General features: G+C 36.2%; 7 protein-coding genes, 1 long non-coding RNA gene and 1 pseudogene across 8 annotated transcripts in view; 4 read left to right on the top strand and 5 right to left on the bottom strand.

The window, feature by feature from the left end:
• The window catches only part of LOC104709417, a 6353-nt gene extending 5909 nt beyond the window's left edge, over positions 1–444 (top strand). Inside the window, exon 2 of the mRNA XM_010426033.1 lies at positions 6–444. Coding sequence (XP_010424335.1) covers positions 6–290 — 285 coding nt within the window. The 3' untranslated portion in view covers positions 291–444. The remainder of the gene's footprint in view (positions 1–5) is intronic.
• On the top strand, positions 1150–2317 carry LOC104706930 (annotated as a pseudogene).
• Positions 2721–3362, bottom strand: LOC104706929 (50S ribosomal protein L15, chloroplastic-like). The gene is made up of 2 exons (XM_010423172.2): positions 3223–3362; positions 2721–3134 (listed from the first exon to the last, which is right to left on the bottom strand). Exons 1-2 carry the CDS (start codon positions 3307–3309, stop codon positions 2898–2900), a joined length of 324 nt encoding a protein of 107 aa, XP_010421474.1. The 5' UTR covers positions 3310–3362; the 3' UTR covers positions 2721–2897.
• Positions 3578–4012, bottom strand: LOC104706928 (50S ribosomal protein L15, chloroplastic-like). The gene is made up of 2 exons (XM_010423171.1): positions 3905–4012; positions 3578–3816 (listed from the first exon to the last, which is right to left on the bottom strand). The coding sequence occupies exons 1-2, from the start codon at positions 3989–3991 to the stop codon at positions 3580–3582; spliced, it is 324 nt and encodes a 107-aa protein (XP_010421473.1). The 5' UTR covers positions 3992–4012; the 3' UTR covers positions 3578–3579.
• On the bottom strand, positions 4048–5415 carry LOC109125857. The gene is made up of 3 exons (XR_002032979.1): positions 4534–5415; positions 4321–4360; positions 4048–4132 (listed from the first exon to the last, which is right to left on the bottom strand). It is a non-coding gene; the product is annotated as an uncharacterized LOC109125857 (long non-coding RNA).
• On the top strand, positions 5913–6847 carry LOC104706927 (DNA-directed RNA polymerase I subunit RPA12-like). Its single transcript, XM_010423170.2, has 5 exons — positions 5913–6030; positions 6134–6174; positions 6462–6530; positions 6616–6672; positions 6773–6847. The coding sequence occupies exons 1-5, from the start codon at positions 5913–5915 to the stop codon at positions 6845–6847; spliced, it is 360 nt and encodes a 119-aa protein (XP_010421472.1).
• Positions 7478–8393, top strand: LOC104706926 (TLC domain-containing protein At5g14285-like). The gene has a single exon (XM_010423169.1). The coding sequence runs from the start codon at positions 7580–7582 to the stop codon at positions 8336–8338; it is 759 nt and encodes a 252-aa protein (XP_010421471.1). The 5' UTR covers positions 7478–7579; the 3' UTR covers positions 8339–8393.
• Positions 10365–10926, bottom strand: LOC109126069 (defensin-like protein 75). The gene is made up of 2 exons (XM_019229147.1): positions 10824–10926; positions 10365–10668 (listed from the first exon to the last, which is right to left on the bottom strand). Exons 1-2 carry the CDS (start codon positions 10888–10890, stop codon positions 10484–10486), a joined length of 252 nt encoding a protein of 83 aa, XP_019084692.1. The 5' UTR covers positions 10891–10926; the 3' UTR covers positions 10365–10483.
• LOC104709416 (putative pentatricopeptide repeat-containing protein At3g25970) lies at positions 15879–16815 on the bottom strand. Its single transcript, XM_010426032.1, has 3 exons — positions 16501–16815; positions 16334–16406; positions 15879–16267 (listed from the first exon to the last, which is right to left on the bottom strand). Exons 1-3 carry the CDS (start codon positions 16813–16815, stop codon positions 15879–15881), a joined length of 777 nt encoding a protein of 258 aa, XP_010424334.1.

Here is a 19857-nt window from a genome sequence, read left to right as displayed (position 1 = left end):
TAAAGCCGAAGGAATCACGGATATGGAAGTTCACGACAATGAACATGTGGCCGTTCCAGAAAACTGAGTTCAGGTGCCAGTTTCGTAGTGGGTTTGGAACCACGAACGATGACGTGATGACAGTGTTCTCTGTCAAGGATGGGTTTCGGAAAGAGTGCGGTGTAGGAGGGAATGAGTGTTTTTGGGTTGCTAAGAAAGATGGATTCTATCTAAGAAGGATCGTAAAGGATGACGATGGTCGCAAGAAATTTGTTGACGTCCTCAGAAGCAAATGGGTTTGGAAATGGTGAATCTTCAATCTTCTTACCCAACATGCATCGATATCTTCTTCTTTATTTTTTATTTTGTTTGGCAACAACATGCAAAATTGTGTGTTTGCAAGTGACAAAACACAACATTATTTGGATTCGAGTCTTGGTCACAACCATCAATATTACTTATTCATTCTTTTTTACCCCATTGTATTAGAATCGTACGACAGTATATTGAAGATATATTCATGGGGATGGGGTTATAAATACATGAAAGTATACGTTGAGTTGAGATATACGACAAATACTATTAGGTGTTGTTCGTTTGGTGTGTTGGATGCAGTATCTAGATGCACATATAGATTATTGTTTGTTTAGTGATACTTAAGAAATAAACCAGATGCGATATCTGGATCCATTTTAAAAACTCATCTAAAAAATTTTGAATTTCTGGATGAGATATTTTTGAGAGTTTGGCTATAGTAATCTCATCCAGAAATTGTAAATGACGATAATACCTCTAATTTTAATTCTCAAATTTTTTCTGCAACATTTGCTGTTGATTAACTTCTCTTCTCGCTTGTACTGATGATCTGTGTGGGTTTTGTTTGTTAAAATCGAAAGTATTAGATGACAATAGGATCTCTTGACTAGACTTTTATCGTGCTTCTCTGTTCTCTAATCCGATTCACCTTGTTCTTAGGCTATTGTAATTGAACTCTGTTTTTTTTTTTTTTTTGTGCGATTGCAGTTTGTATTGTATAGATCTGTTACCCTCATCGAACTTTGTTCCTTCTTCTCTGGATTGTTGTTAAAGTACGAATTTTTAAAGTTTGATGTTACTTATGGGGAAGTTAGTTTATTGCAGGGTTTATAAAAAAGACTGTTTCTTCAAGTTATACAACAACATTACATGCCGAAAGAGAAGAAAGACCGGTCGGATAGGTATAGACGATCATCGCCGCCTTGGTTTGAAGAAGCCTAGTGAGAAACAAGTTAAGGAATGGGAAGAGGCTCGTTGTCCTGTCTGTATGGAACATCCTCACAATGGGATTCTTCTCATTTGTTCTTCCTATGAAAACGGCTGTCGTCCTTACATGTGCGACACTAGCCATCGCCATTCTAACTGTTTTGATCAGTTCCGCAAAGCTTCTAAAGAGAAGCCACCGTCTTTGTCTTTACTTCATGACCAAGAGGAAAGTTATGTACCTACTACTACTGAGACAGAAGATAATGTAGCATTAGACTCAACTGCTGCATCTGAGTTTACAGTTGCGACTTTTGGAGAAGGTGAGAGCAGGGGAGAAGAATTAGTAGATGAAGGTGGTATTGTAGCAACAGAGGACGACCAAGAAAAAAACAAACCACCTAAGCTTACTTGTCCGTTATGCCGTGGACATATGAAAGAATGGGTAGTCGTGGAACCTGCTCGGTGCTTTATGAACTCAAAACATAGAAGCTGTTCTTGTGAGACTTGTGATTTCAGCGGAACCTACTCCGATCTGAGAAAGCACGCAAGGGTTCAGCATCCAGGAGTAAGGCCATCAGAAGCAGATCCAAAGAGACAGAGAAGCTGGAGGAGGCTAGAAAGGCAGAGAGATTTAGGGGATTTAATTAGCACACTCCAATCTTCTTTTTGGAGGAGAAGAAAGAAGTAGTGACGAATTGAATCTGTTTGATGATGGTGGCTTGCTTACAGTGTTCTTGCTCATCCGCGTGTGTTTAGACCAGAGTCAAGTGGCCCAAGGAGTAGCTGGTGCCTGGTCAGGTACATCTAGAGCTAGGTCACAGATTGGTGGGAGAAGAAGATCTTCAAGACCTTCAAGGCTTTGGGGTGAGAGCTATGAAGGTAATACTGGAACATCATCTAGAGACGAGGAAAATAATCAATCTTCTGATGAACAAGAGTCTGGATCCCGAAGACGTCGTACTAGAAGAAGAGCTTTCATTGACGATGATGATGAAGAAGAGCTACCAATTTGTGTTTTAAGAATTTATGGAGAAGAAAAAATTGGGGGAACGTTTGTAGTAATAACCCCACTTATGGAAAACCCTATTCTGTAAAATTTATTTAGAGATTGAAAAAAAAAGTTTCGACTATTGAGGAACAAAATAATTTAGTTATACCGTTCACAAATCTCTCTGATAATAAACTCTTAATCAACATAATATTAAAATAACTTCACCATACAAAAAGACTAAACGCATTGTAATTAAAAAACGCCTTCTCATAAACACAATTGATCTCTTCTGCAGCTTTACAACGTTAACAAGGAGCTTGAAAATGAAGTATGATAAGTTTTGAGATACTGCTAACTCCAATTGCACAACTAACCGATTACAACTAACTGATAAGAACAGAGAGAGAGACTAGCACATCACTAGCTCAGCTCCCAACACACCATAAGAGAGAGTCTAGCACATCACTAGCTCACCTCTCAAAACACAAGCACATCGCTTGCCCAACATTCACAATATTCAACATAATGAAGAAGATGAGCTTCCAAGGCTCTTTTAAACTCATTCTGCAACGGCAAAGCCTCTCTTTCTTTTCGAGTCTTTTCCTCCACTCTTTGCTCTACTCCACGTCATCAGTTTGTTTCTTCTTCTTTAAGTAGTACGATGATGAATCGTATCAAAGTAATATTAAGCAGAAGCTGCAGGCTCTGAAGTTGTTGCTTCTGCTGCTGCTGCAGCTCTCTTCTTGGCAAAGTATTCATCTGCTCGTGCTTGGTTCTTTGCAACCGAAGGCTTAACCCATTTCTTCCTTCCGGGCAACACAGTGAGTGTACATCCTGAAGCTTCAAGTTTCTCTTTTGCTTGTGTCGAGAAGGCACGAGCTTTGAAGTTGAGCTTCATGCTTAGTTCTCCGGTACCCAAAATCTAAAAAATCCAAGACCAGTCAAAAGCGTTGATATAGAGAAAAAGATGATCGAGTAAGAAGCAATATACAGTTAGGAAAACTACTAACCTTGAGAGGAAGTTTCCTTTCCCTCCCTGAAGGATTGATCAAACCCTTCTGCTTCAGTGACTCCAATGAAGAAAGAATGAGGTGCATTCATCAAGCCGTTCATAGCTTTCTATATCTAGAATGCAATACAACATCCTCAACATGGGAGGCTGAGTGATAAGATTGATCGGATATAAACATGAATCAGGTTCAGCTAGATACGTCCACAAATATTTTAAAGAGTTCAACCTTTCAATAGGATGGACAAAAAGCAATGGAGTTTGAAGGTTTTCAGAAACCAAAGAAACATATAAAAATAATGAAAGTTTGATATAACTAGTTAAGTAAGATGCATCATCCATTAATTACNAAGTAATATTAAGCAGAAGCTGCAGGCTCTGAAGTTGTTGCTTCTGCTGCTGCTGCAGCTCTCTTCTTGGCAAAGTATTCATCTGCTCGTGCTTGGTTCTTTGCAACCGAAGGCTTAACCCATTTCTTCCTTCCGGGCAACACAGTGAGTGTACATCCTGAAGCTTCAAGTTTCTCTTTTGCTTGTGTCGAGAAGGCACGAGCTTTGAAGTTGAGCTTCATGCTTAGTTCTCCGGTACCCAAAATCTAAAAAATCCAAGACCAGTCAAAAGCGTTGATATAGAGAAAAAGATGATCGAGTAAGAAGCAATATACAGTTAGGAAAACTACTAACCTTGAGAGGAAGTTTCCTTTCCCTCCCTGAAGGATTGATCAAACCCTTCTGCTTCAGTGACTCCAATGAAGAAAGAATGAGGTGCATTCATCAAGCCGTTCATAGCTTTCTATATCTAGAATGCAATACAACATCCTCAACATGGGAGGCTGAGTGATAAGATTGATCGGATATAAACATGAATCAGGTTCAGCTAGATACGTCCACAAATATTTTAAAGAGTTCAACCTTTCAATAGGATGGACAAAAAGCAATGGAGTTTGAAGGTTTTCAGAAACCAAAGAAACATATAAAAATAATGAAAGTTTGATATAACTAGTTAAGTAAGATGCATCATCCATTAATTACCACATTTCTATAAACCAAAAAGGAGTTGACATTATCAGAATAAGATAAAAGGGGTGAAGAGGAAGTACCTTTCCTCAAAGCCAGAGCCACGACTGCATCATTCTCAACCTGAAACACAAGCAAAAGAAACAACCTTACCTAAATTAAAATACGCAAACGGTGGCAGTGTCCACATACCTAAGATGGTTCTTCACTGAACTTGAACAAGAATTGTTGTTATTCATTCCCCAACATTTGCAGGAAAGATAATTAAATAGATGATACAGTCAAACATCTCATACCTTCTGATCCGCTAAAGATTTTGAATCTTCTAATATTTCTGCCTTTGCTGTGATTCTACAAGAGGGGATCAAGAAATTTGAAACATAGCACAATTCCCATTCTTCCCCAACAACTTGTACCAATCTTAATTTCCCTTAAATCATCATAATTTATCATTGCCAACCTTTCTCATTTACAAGAACTTGTAACGGCCAAATAAATCAACTTTCTATAGGTCTCGAAAACAAACACTTGGTAAAAGAAACACTAATAAAGGGCTCAGATAAGAATACAGCTTTTTCAATCAAGAATTTTCTGAAGCAGAACTGGCGTATCAAGCTGTTACAATTAATCATCACTGCCCAAAACAAAACTCAAAAAAGCCAAAACTTTGAAGACGATAAAACAAGAAACTAAAAGGCTCGCAGTAACAGTAACACAATATCCTCCTCTTTAGTATTTACTTCCACATAGAGTAACTTTTAAACAATCTACACAAACACATCACAAAGATGAATCCATGAATACAAACAAAGAAAGAACACAACAAAACCTAACAAATGAAACGGCTTTTATGCAATGTAGCAAAAAAAGAAAAAAAAAAAACAAAATGAAACCCAGATCGAAAACTACTAAAACAGATTAACACCCACATCGAAAGATTCCGAATTTGAGAGAAATAAAAATCAGATTCTTTTTTTTTATGGGAAAAATCTGAGCTGGGTTGCGTTTGATTGTCTCGATTGATGTTCTTATGAACGATGTTTGAATCGTTGGTGAATTTTTTTGGGGGAGGTGACATCATTCTTCTTCGTGGTCTTGGTCTCTGATCGTTTGTTAGATTTCAGGAATCCATCGCCGTTAACATCGACAGAGAAAAGAGAGAAAGGGTCGGAAAAGAAAAAAAAAAAGATGCTCTTACAACCTACCTACCTAACAACAAANCCTAACAACTTAAACCTCTCTCTGTGTGGGCTTTAGTTTTTATTTATAAAGGCTCAGTAATAAATGAGCCTTCTTTCCAGCCCATTATAAAAACTCTGCCACTCCCATTAAACCCTAGATTACTTGTCTCTAGAGACACTCTCTGTAATCTAAAGGTATTCTCCAATTCAATTGAAATATCTCTGTTTGAGCTTGTTGATGCATATCTTTTGTATCATGGTTTAAGTAGACATATGAGTCGCTTGGTTAGTTCAAATTTTGAACTTCAATAGATTTAAAGTCTTGATTTTTAGATTCTGTGTATGAGCTTATTAGAGTTCTTAAGTTGTATTTTGATGTTTTAGAACATATAGTTCAAGTCTTAGATGACATTGATGGAGATATCAAGCTTACTTAATTTTTTTTAGCAAATATATATTTTTTTTGGTGTCTTTTCTGTTAAAAAGGTTCTGTAATGAAGAAATCTCGAGAAAGTGGTTTCTTGTCCTGTGGTTTGTGTGGGACGATGCTGATCTTGAAAACAACCAAGTGTGCAGAATGTCCACTTTGCAAAACAACGAGAAATGCTAAAGGTATCCATGAATGTCTCTCTTTATATCCTCAAAATCGAAACAGTTTTTGTTTTCTTGTTTCTTGGTTGGTTGGTTGGTTAATTTCGTTATTTGTGCTTTTCAGATATCATTGACAAGAACATAGCTTACACAGTTTCTGCTGAGGTATGTTTTTTGCTGCATCATATATTTTTAATCTTTTATGTTATTCATAAGTTGTGTCGTGTAAATTTGGTTTCTGTTTCACTGAGTTGCGATGATCTCTATGCTCTTGATTTGTGTTAGTCCATTGTTATTAGGCTATGAACACGCACACACACAAAGTGAAAAAAATCATTTCCTGCTATGTAATTAGTTTCAGGCATGAACATTAGACACTGTTTTGTTATTTTTTTGCAAGAACATTGTGTCATGAACATTAGTATACAACTTATGTTCTTTGCTTATTAGAGGATATCAGAAGAGAATTAGGAATATCTCTGTTTGGTGAAAAGGCGCAGGAAGACGCAGAGCTACCAAATGTTTGCAATAAGATAACAGATCTTTCACGCTTTCTATTCTCAATCCATGGCTTGTGATGTTGATGGATGATTCTTCTCTTTGCAGATCAAAAAGGCGTGCGAGAAATGCCAGCACCCAGAGCTTGTATACACAACCAGACATGTATGATACTCCAGCTTTTTAATTTTGTGGTTTCAAGTTCTTTTCTTCTTTGATTCAACTTCAAAGAATTGTGTTCATGGGATATTTCTGGTTTTTGCAGACGAGATCAGCGGATGAAGGACAGACAACATACTACACTTGCCCCAATTGTAGTCATAGATTCACAGAAGGTTGAGGTTATAATCATCTCGTCAACATGTGATTCAAATTTCACAGAGCATACGAGTTTTGTTTCTTTACATCAATATTATCTATCAACTTTCATATCTGGTGTGATCATTAGAACTTATGTGTAGTTTCTTGCATTTATGTTACGATCTCAAACATTCAATGTCATCATTATCAGTAGCTGTTAAAATCATCTAGTAAAGTCCACGTGGATATGGTTGTTTAGGCAGTTTCAAATGCGGTAGTATAGCCTTTTTTACATAATGTAAAACATGTCTCGGATCCAATTTCCCGAAGCATATTCTTCCTTCCGCACTGAGGGCTATACTACCGCACTTGAAACTGTCTGAACAAACGTATCTACCTGGGCTTTACATTACTAGACTTTACTGACTACAATATTTCATTTCCCTCCTTTTCTGTTTGTTCGTTGTTTTAGTCTTCACACATTAAAAAAAAAAAAACAATGTAACATTGGATCATACAACAAATCAAAGAGTATTTGCTCTACAACTCCGTGTTTTACACATCTTGTATAGTACGAAACGAATATCCATAGAAGCCTCCAGAGCACACTACTATTTGTACGCATACACGTCAAACGTAATCTTAATCCTTAATCCAACGGCTACAAAAACATTCCATACACCCCACCACACAAGATCATTTAATTCTCTCAATTTAAAAACCGCCACTTTCACATTAAACGTCCCAAACAGTTTAAAAAAAAAACAGAACCATGGCAACCTCGTCGTTTGACCATTCTTCTTCTCCGGCGACACTTCCGTCGTTTCTCCTCCTCTTCCTCGCCGTATACCTCATCGGGTATTTCATAATTTTCCGGTCATGGAAATCATCATCACATTTAGGAGCTAGCTGCTTAATGTCACTCTTCCACGGCACCCCCGCGGTCGTAATGGCTTCTCACACGCTTTTAACAATCCCACGCGCCGTCGTTCACTCATTCGCTTCACCCAACAACGTCGTGGAATCAACCGTGCTCGACCTCAGCATGGCTTATTTCACCGTTGATCTCTTCCACTACCTAATCTTTCTCCCTAACGACTTCATCTTCATCCTCCACCACATGGCAACGCTCTACGTCTTCGTCACGTGCCGGTTCGCCGTCGGTCATGGAGCTCACGCGCTTCTCCTGCTCTTGGTCCTCGCGGAGGTGACGAGCGCATGTCAGAACGTTTGGACGATCACCGGGTATAGGAAACACGACGTCGTTATGGCGAGGAGAGTGAGGGAGCTATTGTCTCCGCCCTTTTACTTGTTTTACACTCTTGTTCGTGGACTAGCTGGTCCGGTGGCTTTGTACGATATGGCGGCGTTTTACGTCAGTGGTGCGGCCGAGGGAGCGGTTCCACGGTGGGCTTGGTTGTCGTGGCTTGTTGTGATTGGGGTTGCTATTGTGGTTAGTGTTTTGTGGGTTTTACGTAATTGGGTTGATTGGTTTAGAGAGAAGAACAACTCTAACAAGAAATCTAAATGAAATGATTAATATTTTTCTTTTTCCGAACAAAAAGGTAAAAATTGTTTGATTGGATAGAATTCTAGATTAAGTAATGTTCATTCAAATTTATTTGATTGTATATTGTGTAATGTTCTATTAACAATATTGTACTTTTATGTGGATCTAAAATCTTACTGTTATTTGTGTTGTAAAGTTTTTGAATCACTCTGCAAACATGAGAATCTTACGTAAATCAATAAATTATACTTGTCAACCCTTGAATGTTTTAACCTTTATTTAACATATTTTATATTCCATTTAAAAAGTAAAACATCCTTTAAATTTGTGATTAGGCCAAAAAGTTGCCTAACTCATGGGATAAGTGTATACAATTTAGAAATGTTCACGCCACATGGGATTATACTGGTCGATGACTTGCTCATTTGGTAATTATATTAAAATTAAATGGGAGTTGACTCAGAAAATAAAATTACGTTGACAAAAACATCTTATACACTATAACCTCTATAAATTAATACTCTTTAAATTAATAATTGCTATAAATTAATAAATTTTTTCGATTCCGAGTTGGGCCGGTGTAAAAAATGACACATTTCGATAAAATAATAAGATAATAATTTTTTTAGAAATCCTATGTAAAAATATGGTCTCATCAATATCATAAATTAATAGTCAAATAAACTAATATATATATATATATATATCTAAAAAAATCTAGTGAAATATGACTCTATTGTTGTTTGTCTATTCTTGAATTTGCATTCTTGTTGGAGCGCATCTCTAATCTTTTTCATTGTTGTCTTCTCAAATCGCATACAAAAATTATGGAGAGTGATCGATGTGATAATTGCTTCTTTAGTAATTGTTCTAAAGGTACTGCAATATCTTTTTCGACTTTATCATTACCATGAAGGATAGTAGTAGCAATTTGTTCTAAACTCTAAACTTCTAACATTTATTATTTTTACCTAAATAATCTAGTAAACAATTGACATTCATCCTATTACGATAGCCAAGACTAGAAATTAAAAAAATTCTTTAAAAATGTAAAGGATAACAAAAGTATCTTATTTTGTAACTGAAAATTTTCAAAACTATGAAAATTAGAAAATCTCTTCATAAATTAATAAAATATTAATTTATCGATAAATTAATAATTATTAATTTATCGATAAATTAAACTTCTGTAAATTAATAAAATTTTATGGTCCCGACCTTATTAATTTATAGAGGTTTTACTGTAGTATTTTTTTTCAATACCAAGTCTCTTGCTGGCTTACATGTCTTTATTTTTAATGAAGGGTTACCCAATTCCTTGTCGATAACAACGTTGGATGGGCCGGGATGAACTGATTCGTCAAAAAAAGAACTCAAATAAAATATAGACTCATAACAAAACCACAACTTATAAGTATTAGTCAAGAAACTTGTACATTTAAAAAAAAAAATATATAATATTGAATTATATTAAAGAATATAAATAAATAATTTTACAACAACTGCATCATTTAAGCTAAAATTGGATAGTTAAAATTTCTAAAGAAAATGTTTTAGGGACACAAACCACAGTTGGAGTCCACTCTCGTAACGCCTATCCCCCATAAGTAGGATCGACAAAAGCTGGTTCAGATTTTCTTATCAGTCCTGTAGATTAGTTGAGTTGTAGAACTAGAGTCCTCCCCATGCCTTCTCCCATTCCTTTCTTTCCAAATTGCATATAAAGTTGCCTGAAAAACATACTCAACTAGGAAATTCTCTACACGCTGGTTGCGAAGCTTAGAGACGTCGAAAATGATAGATTGTCAATCCGTTGAATCTGGCCTTACAAAATATTTTTTAGCTAAAGCGCCGTCTATATAACTGATGAGTAACCGGAAGAAAGGAAGAGATGCTCGCGAGTTTCATTTGAGAGAGAAATATGTTATTTTTATTCTGATGTATTTATAATTTATAATTCAAAAGATTCATCTAATAGATGATATATTCATTTTTAACCCTTTTTTTTACCTCAAATATATATATATATATATATATTTTTCACAGAACACTTTTTCATGCACCATGATAAGTGAAAAGAAGAAAAGAGATATCGATTTATTTTTTGTTTATATTTGTGAGATTCTTATTTAGTGACCATACATACAATACGATACTAAAAACGGTTTAGTTGTTCAATAGAGCAGTCTGTTCAAAGATTTGATTCTTTCGTGGTTTGCAGCAACAACTCGCTTTGGTTCTAAAAGATGCACAAGTCCAATCTTTATAACCTTTCGATATGCAAAGCTGTTGACAATTGCTAGTGCACGGTCCAATACAATCAGCGTCAACGGTGATTGCGTTCGCTTGTTCTACAAAATAATAAAATTTAGTTAAAATCAAATACAATAAACCCCAAAAATATATGTATACTTTTTATGTCAAAAATTAGGTAAATAAGCTTTAACATAGCTAAGAACGTATTTTGAATAATCAAGAGTATTGATAATGAGAATGCTTGATTAACCTGCAATGACCAACAACAAAATTATTGCGATGGTACCAACAACATCTAGTGATCTAATCTTGGCCATACTTTTTTCTGAAGTGTTGTAAATATTTGTTTTTTTTTTATGTCTTGAGGTTGATGAATTTGGCTGAGAGCTAATAGGTATTTATATAATTAATGGTGAGAGATATTCTGAATAAAAATTGAATAAGATACATTGAACAAATTATTCTTCTTGAAATTTTGACTACAATTGATTTGTTGAAACTTTGAATATAAGATTATCACCTAGTGAATTAGGAAGAAAATAAATTTAGGATGAGAAGAAATGACTATATATGTAATTTATATAATCTACCATATACCAAATTTGGTTTAAAATGCTTAATTAGAATGATATAAGACTTTGACTATTTATAAGGAAATATATTACAAAAAAAATTCAAAAATGTCTTGGTTAATTTAATTATATAAGTAAAATGAAATAAAAGAAAGGTTGAAATATTGTTTAAAATGTTATTAAGTAGGCCATATTCTAAAGAATACCATATTTTTTTTTCTCTCTTCATATATACATAATTTTAATGAAATAATAAAATTTTTAATCGATTGTGAGATTTTACGTGATAAAAAGAAAACATTTATGTTTTTTTAACTATATGTGTTATTAAAGATAAATATTTTTATAGCACATAATTAAGAGAAAATAAATAGAAGACTAACTTTTTATCTTTATATTTTAAAGGATATATCTTTCTTTTATATGCTTAAGAAAATAAATCCCAGTCCATTCAGAATCAAAAATATAAATGAAAATTTAACCAAACTAACTGATTTTAGTTAATATTTTATAATTTTCGTATATTTAAAATAGATTTTAATATATGTAATAAAAATAAGTTTTATTATTTGTGTCACTACGTTGAAGTCATTTTTAATTAAAGAGTTATTTTCAGTTATGTCTAAAAAGTAAAAACTATTTTCAATTACTGGATGCAATTACGATGGAACATTCATGAATCACACAACTAAGGCAATGTTGTATTTTTCGTGATGGTGAATGCACAAACAACCCCCTAGAGAGTAAAATTCAGGCCCTAACAATTGCGATGCAAAATGCTGGGAGTAAATAGCATATTCACTGATAAAAGGTGACTTAATGCTATTAACTATTCAACTAAAGGTGACTTATACCAAGAAGTGATGCTTGATCAAACCAATTATTAGAATCAAGCCACTGCATTTCCTGAGCCAAATCTTCAATCATTAAAGAAATCTCTTGACACAGAGGATTTGATCGGTCTTCGGCATTGAAGGCATAAACTTGATTTCTAATCTCAATCCAGCTCCAACCTGGAACTTTCTTAACACCTCTCTCCTTCATCATCTTCTTCACATTCGCTTTCTCTTCCCATTTCTTGAGATCACTATACATATGAGACAACGAAACATATGTAAAATGATCATCTGGTTCGATCTCTAGCAAATGGTTAGCCACTTGAGTAGCCATTTCTATCTCCTCACAAGATAGCATTCTCTTCACCACCACTGAAACGCTATGTGAAGAGAATGGTATCCAATGGTTTGAGCCTTGAAGAAGGAGCACTGCTTACCAAGGATGTCAGTGCAATCTTGTTGAACCAGCCTGTTCAAAGGAAGAAAGAGAGGAAAGAGAAGGTGACTGTTTCTAAGGAAGTGAGTGCAGTAATTCAGTGTAGGACTACTGAGAAGTTACCAGATCCTGGAAGCTTTGTACTTGATTGCTCACTCACTCTGTGATCTCGGTTCTAGTATCAACTTGATGCCACATTATATTGTTGTGAAACTTGGGATGACCGAATTCAAGCCAACTAGATTGTCTCTTATCTTAGCTGATATTCCAATTAAGGTTGGAAACTTCATGATTCCCACTGACTTTGTGGTGCTGAAGTATGATAAAGAGCCTAAAGACCCTCTCATCTTAGGAAGATCTTTCTTAGCTACAGCTGGTGTCATCATAGATGTGAAGAAGGGACACATAACACTGAATGTGGATGGTTTAGGTATGAACTTGGAGATGGATAAGCTGAGGAGAGCTCCTACTATTGATGGACAGAATTTTTCTGTTGAAAAAGTTTCTGCTACTCGAGTTGCAGGTTTATGATCGATTGATGCTCCATTAGCATCGGTCGACACCCCTCCACATCCGAGACAGATCTTGTCCAAAACTGATGCTCCAAATCATAAAGCTGTTCCCAAACAGAAAGCCCCCCACTCCACAATCCAGAGTCCTCAGGTAAGGCAAAGGTATGCATCTTCTTTACCCAAACTCCCTCCTATCATCAACAAGACCTTCAAAGATACAAAAACTGTTTTGCAGTTAACCAAGCCACGAGATTATCGTAGAGCGCTTGTTTCTTATGTTGATGATTTTGCAGGACATACAAGAAGACCCGTCCCTAAATCCCGCCTTGGTCCTGTTCCTCATGTCCTTGGTAGACCTCACTCTTCTACTGCTTATACACCACCTTTGATGAAGAGGACATTTTTTCGGCAGCATTCACTGCCACGTTCTGATCCATCGGACGTCTAAGCTTCGACACAGTCAAGCTAATGACTTAAAACAAGCGCTTGGTGGGAGGCAACCCACTGGTAGGAACTACTTATCTTTCAATTTTTCTTTTAGGATTACTAACTTATTGATATTTGGTTTTGAGTTTTATTTATTAAAAAAAAAATTGAAAAGTTTCGGACATTATTGATCAAAGAGGAGCATCGACCGACGCTACCTGGGCATCGGTCGACACCAGTTGGTAACCCGAGAACTGTTCAAATTTTTCATACATTTTCCATAGATTTTTGTTTATTTTTGCTTTCCTCTTACTTGAAAACACTGGGGACAATGTCGTTTAAGTCTGGGGGAGGTTAGTACTAACTACTAACATAGTTTTTGGTTTTTAGTGTGTTAAAACCGTATTTTTGTTTTTATTGAGTCAAAATTTTAGTTTTATTTTGGAAACTATGATTTTTCTTTTTAGAGTATTGCCTTGGTTGATTAATGCTGCAGACTGAATCTATAAATCCGACTAATGAAAAATCCAATGGCTGACCAGTAAACCAGAGACATCCAAATTTCCAACATAATCCATAAAAGCCTGAGGTAATTTCTGCACTTTTCTTTTTAACTCATCAAGGAGATTGATGTTCATAGAGCTTGACTCCTTGTTCATACCTGACAAGTAAGATTTCAAAAAAAAAAAAAAATGGCATTCCTCTCCCTTATTTAAGTTGAAAAGATTACTCCTGAGAGCTTTGTTTAGAAAAAAAAAAAAGAGAATAAAAGATGATATGATTTTGATCAGTTTAGAGAGGTAGGTAAATTACCTGTGACCTCATTATTCTACTCTTGAGTCAAATGATCACACAAAGCTTGGAAGCGAGGGGTAGGTAAATTACCGATGATCCCATTGTTCGCCTACACTTTTGATTGAAAAAAAAAAAAAAACAGCAAAGCAAAGCTCAAAGGAGGATAAGAATAGAATAAGTCTGGGGGAGTGGAAGAATACCACATGTTGTAAAAGTTATATCTTGCTTGTTATGGTATAGTACGGGAATGAGTCTAGAAGGTTCTTGACATTGATCAAATTTATGAGTCCCAGCGATGAAGGCTTAATGGAGGAAGTAGTAGAATTTGGTTTGAATCTGGGATGCTATGAATGTCAACGAAGAAGTACATGGTGGTTCGATTTGGATTTTTCTGCTAAGCATGTGGATTATGGTTTTGAATGATCATGACATTACCTAAGAAAGAAAATGAGTTTCTATGTTTTCAAACCTCTTTCACAGGTCTAAGTTTCTGTTTTGCTTGAGGGCAAGCAAAGGCTAAGTCTAGGGGAGTTGATATATCATGGTTTTTGTGGTTTTTAACCATGATATAAGGAGTCTTTTAGAGTCTTTTGATTTGTTTTCTAGGATGTTTTAGAGTCTTTACAGGTTTTCTAGGATTTTGGCATGAAAGGAGCAAAATAGAGCAATTAGAGGGATTTTGGAGCAATTCAGCTAAGGAAGAGAACTTGGAGCCGAGGAAGGATGAGAGTGTCGATCGACACTGCCTTAGCATCGATTGACACCATGTTTAGCCGAGAGAGAAGCAAGTTTTGGAAATTTTACAAATCTACCCCAAAGTCTTCCATAATTGCAACACAAGTCCCTGCCATGTTTTAGGACATATATATAGTATTTTTAGGTTTTAGAAACCTTGAAGTTATATTCTAAGAAGTTTTATTTTATGCAACCCTGTGAGATTTTGAGAGCTTTTGGGAGAGAGAGATCTGAACTGATTTGAGAGAAGAATTCATAAACTCCCTCTTTACTCTTTTAATTTCAATTGCTTATTATTCAAAATTATGTTTTGTTCTTCATTGAATATGTTTGAGTAGTTTGCTTGTTAGGTTCAGGGTTTTTCACAAGGATTTTATGATTTATTAGATTTGTTTATTTAGGATTCATTATCTTTCTAGATATTCAGCATAGGTTGTTCTTCATATTAATCCTTGATTGGCCATCTAGAATTAATAACTTAGGATAATAAATTGATATGAGAATATAATTGATTTTCTTAATAAAACCTTTTGATGAGCAAAATTACTTCTTGCAAAGAGATTTGATTTAGTAATTTTGTGAACAATCTAAACCTGTTCTTTAAGCTGATTTTTAACCTAGAATTTTACAAAGAGATTTGGATTTTCTGGTTTTAAATTTAGATAATATTTGCAGTGATATCTGATTTATTTTACAAAAGTGTTTAGAGTTCTAGATCTGATTTTTAATTGCTTGAATCCTAATTTATTGATTGATTTAATATTTCATAATTTCCTGAGAAATTCCCTAGACCTAGCTTTTTAATCCCTTGAATTTACAACAGTTTTATTTTAATATTTTGCATTGCTTTTCTTATTTAAATCAACTTGTCTAGCGTAATCATAAAACTCTATAATTTATTGTGTAGTCTAGAGTCCTTGTGGAATTCGACCCCTAAGTACTACAATGATCTCTTAATTTGAGAGAATAGCTCTAGGGTTTAATTTGAGCATATCACTGAATATACATAGAGACCAATGCATTTGAGACAGAAGTTACTTGTTCCAGTCCCATCTTTATCACCAAACCATGCAAGGACTTTCCGAACATTTGATCTTCTTCTCCAGAGCAAGCACTTAATATGCCAGTGTAAGTATAAATGTCAGCTTCTATCAAAGTCCTTTGCATTTCAATAAACAGTCCAGAAGCAGATTCCTTTAGCTCATGTTTAGAGAAACCTGTGAGCATCGAGTTCCAAGAAATCAAGTCTTTTATGCCACCCAAACCATCAAAAACTCTCTTCACATCTGATACTGAACCATAATCTGCATAAGACCTGATCATCGCATTGCATATAGTAATCTCGTGTTCAAGCCCGAGTTTCAAAACCTTAGCATGATGAACTTGCTATAACAAGTTATAAAACATAGGATCATCAAGCAAAGTAAGAAGTGGAGCAAAAGAAGTACCATCGTCCATAGTCATAGCAGCTTTCATCTCCATAGAACCCAACAAACAAAAAGCAGTCTTAATATCTCGAACCTGCACAAACCCAACAATCAGAGCATTCCAAGAAACAGAGTTAGGCTCAGAAATCTCCATAAAAGCCTCAAAAGCATCTTCAACTCTTTCACACTTTCGCGTACATATCAACAAGCGCACTTCCAACAAACACATTACACTCATAACCACCTCCTTTTACAACCAAAGAATGCACTTGCTCCCCAAGATCAAGCCTTTTCGCTAAAGCAATCCCTTTCAACAGTTTACTAAAACTATACCCATCAACAATACACTCAGATCTTCTCATACATTTAAACAAACTCCACGCATCCTCCAATCTCCCAAAGCTCGTGTTCCAAGACACGGAGTCTCTATGAGGCATTTCATCGAACAGCTTATGAGCAGCATAACCCAAGAAGCCAAATTTCATATAAGAATCCAAAACCATGTTGGATACGTACACATTGGAGACGTAACCTCATTTGATGGCGCAACAATGAGTGGCGTAAAGCTTTTGGAAGGAGTTGAAAGAGCTCTCTAGTAGAGAGGCTAACAACGCTTTCATTCATCTGTTTCCATGTCAAAATGATGTTGGTTTATGTGAATAAACTTAACATATTGTTACATAGAATTAGTATAGCTTCTATAATAATTAGGGTTTATGTGATTTACCTTAAATTACTATATAGTCTTATAAAACGGCTCAGTGTAGCAGAGTCAGGAAGAAAGTTTCTTCAAGAAACTAATTCAAAACGAAAAGTCTGTTTACCTCTCAACACCAAAGAGGATTATTTATGAGAATTTTGTACAATCTTGCATGAATAGTGAACAACTTTCTCAAGGATGCCAATTTCGTTTTGGGCTTCTCCCGCCTGCCACACGCTCACTGCAGAAAGACCTTTTTACCCTCTTTCAGATATGTCTTTCTCTTAAAATTAAACAAAATAATTATAATAAATTGTTTTTTATTACTTCGTAAAACGCAACCCGTTCGTCTTCTCTTTTCAGAGATCTTTGTTTCTTCGCCTTTGTCGCCAAAATTCTCTTTCTTCTTCGTCTTCTTCTTTGTCGCTGAAACTCAACATCAGTGTCTTATGGTGTGATGATGAATTACTTAATACAGTCACTTCTACGGCCGAATCCTCCGCTTCTTCCCCCTCCACCCGCCGAAGTCGGCGAGACAGGAAAACCTACTTCCGAACCCGACCCTTGGTATTTGAGATCACTTTTGCGTTGTTGTTTTTTAATTTTTAAGCAAAATCCAAAAACCTTAACTGATCGTCTGCAACGTTTTAGTGTGCGTGTGGCAGATTCCGTGAATTTAAGCGAGGGAGAGACAATGGCCGCTACCGCCTCTCCCAGGTATGTTTGTGTTTATTGCTTCGAATTCTCATAGCCGCGTATTTCGTCTAGTTGTGCTAACCGATCTGATAGACCAGTTAAGAGATCCACTTTGTTTGTCCACCAAATTTTGAAAATCGGACGATAGACCAAATATTTGAGATACCTATTTGTAGATCCGACTTTTCTTGTCCACCCACGGTTTTTATCAACAGAGACCATTGACTTACTGGTAGACAACTATCATAATATGGCTTTGTCCACCTTCGCTTTTTTACATCAATCCGTCTTCGCACCTTTTGTAGATCCGACTTTTTTTGGTCCACCCACTGTTTTTATCATGATAGACCATTCACTTACTAATAGACAACCATCATACTTGTTCTTTGTCTACCTTAGCTTTTTTAGACAACCATCAAAACTGCTGTTTGTCCACCTTAGCTTTTTAGCATCATTCCGTCTCACTAAGTTATAAGTTACCAAATGTGCAGGTTTGCTGGGGCGATGGACGACTACCACCAAGAGAGGTTTTTGTCTACCGTTACTTCTCCACCGAATTTAGTCCCTTTACTTATTCCTCTCATTCTTATCTTTTTGTCTACCATTAATTGTCCACCCTATTTACTTATGGCACTCCTTATTATGCCTCCAATGCAGGTCTGATGAGCACGCTGGAAGTGGGTATGTTATGCCTCCGGAGGACGAGTTTCAACAGTCAAGGTCTGTCTAACCGTATTTTCCTCAGTTCGTCGTTTTGGTGTACTAGTGGACCAGTTTACATGGTTGCCCTTAATGCAGGTCTGCTGACAACGAAAGCGCCGAACCTGTAATACATCAGGTGGACCAATTACCGCAGACAGTGTATGTCCATACGTAACTTTTGTCATTATCATCTTTCTGTCTACCGTTACTTTTCCACCTAATGTACTTATGTTGCTCCGTATTATGCCTCCAATGCAGGTCTGATGACCACGGTGGAACTGGGTATGTTATGCCTCCGGAGGACCAGTTTGTAGTTGGTGTTGTCACCGACAACGATGTGGCCATGGTGGACCAGATTAGACAGAGAAGGTAGATGTCCACTTTAAGATGGACCAATTCCACCTTTTTATCTTTTTGTCTACCGTTAACTGTCCACCAAATTTACTTACGTCGCTCCTTATTACGGATCTAATGCAGGTCTGGTGACCACGCTGGAACTGGGTCTTGATTCCTTGTGACCAATCTCCGCACGATGACTTTCTTCAAAATTTCTCAGACACTCTAGCAACAATTCATCGGAGACTTCTCCGCTCGATGGACCAGCATTGTTAGCAACCGAGGGGGTAGACAGCCCATTTTCTTCCCCATTATGTCCACATTAAGTAGACAAGAAATGATCTCCACCAGATGACAAACCGTCTTGTCCATCTGGGTCTACCAAAATCCCAGTAGTGTTTTTTTTCATTATCGGTGGACACAATATTAAGTCCTTCCTCGACGTCTTGTCCATCTGGGTCAACCAACATTCCAGTCGTATTTTTTTCATTATCGGTGGACACAATATTATGTCCTTCCTCGATGGTCGATGCTTTCTTCTTCTTCAGTGAAACATACAAATACAGTCCACCACACTCTTCATTATTCACTTTAAACTGTTGAAACTCAACATCACTGTCTACTGAAACTGGGGGCATCTTACCTTGTGTAAAGACAATTGTGTCTCCTGGGTGCCAAAAGCTTAACTCCATGTTACTTTCCTCTTCTTTGACACCAAAAACCTCTCCAATCTTGGCCTTCAAACCCTCAAACGTAGTCTCTTTGTCGATAGACAAAAATCTTGCCATTTGCCCATGACGGACATAAACCTTCCATACCCCAATATCTGAACATGTCCATTCACCCACCAGCAGGCACACTCTCCCGAACATCTGCATCATTAATGGAAATTATGGTTTAACACAATTAATGCAGGATAATTTGCAGTTGCCCAGATTTAATGCAAGAACATCCTTCTTTCAGAACCAACCATATTAAATGCAAATAGAGACATACCTCCCCTTGTTCGACAACCAACACCACCTTCCTTCACCTACCCTTATCTTCTTCAGATCTGTTTTAAGTTACGGAAGTTTAGTCCTAAAAAAATGGCAGCATTAACTCCAATAAA

This window comes from Camelina sativa, chromosome 8 (assembly GCF_000633955.1).
Source record: "Camelina sativa cultivar DH55 chromosome 8, Cs, whole genome shotgun sequence".
Lineage (NCBI taxonomy): Eukaryota > Viridiplantae > Streptophyta > Magnoliopsida > Brassicales > Brassicaceae > Camelina > Camelina sativa.
The sequence above is the reverse complement of the archived record's forward strand: the minus strand, read 5'-3'. Positions and strand labels throughout refer to the sequence as shown.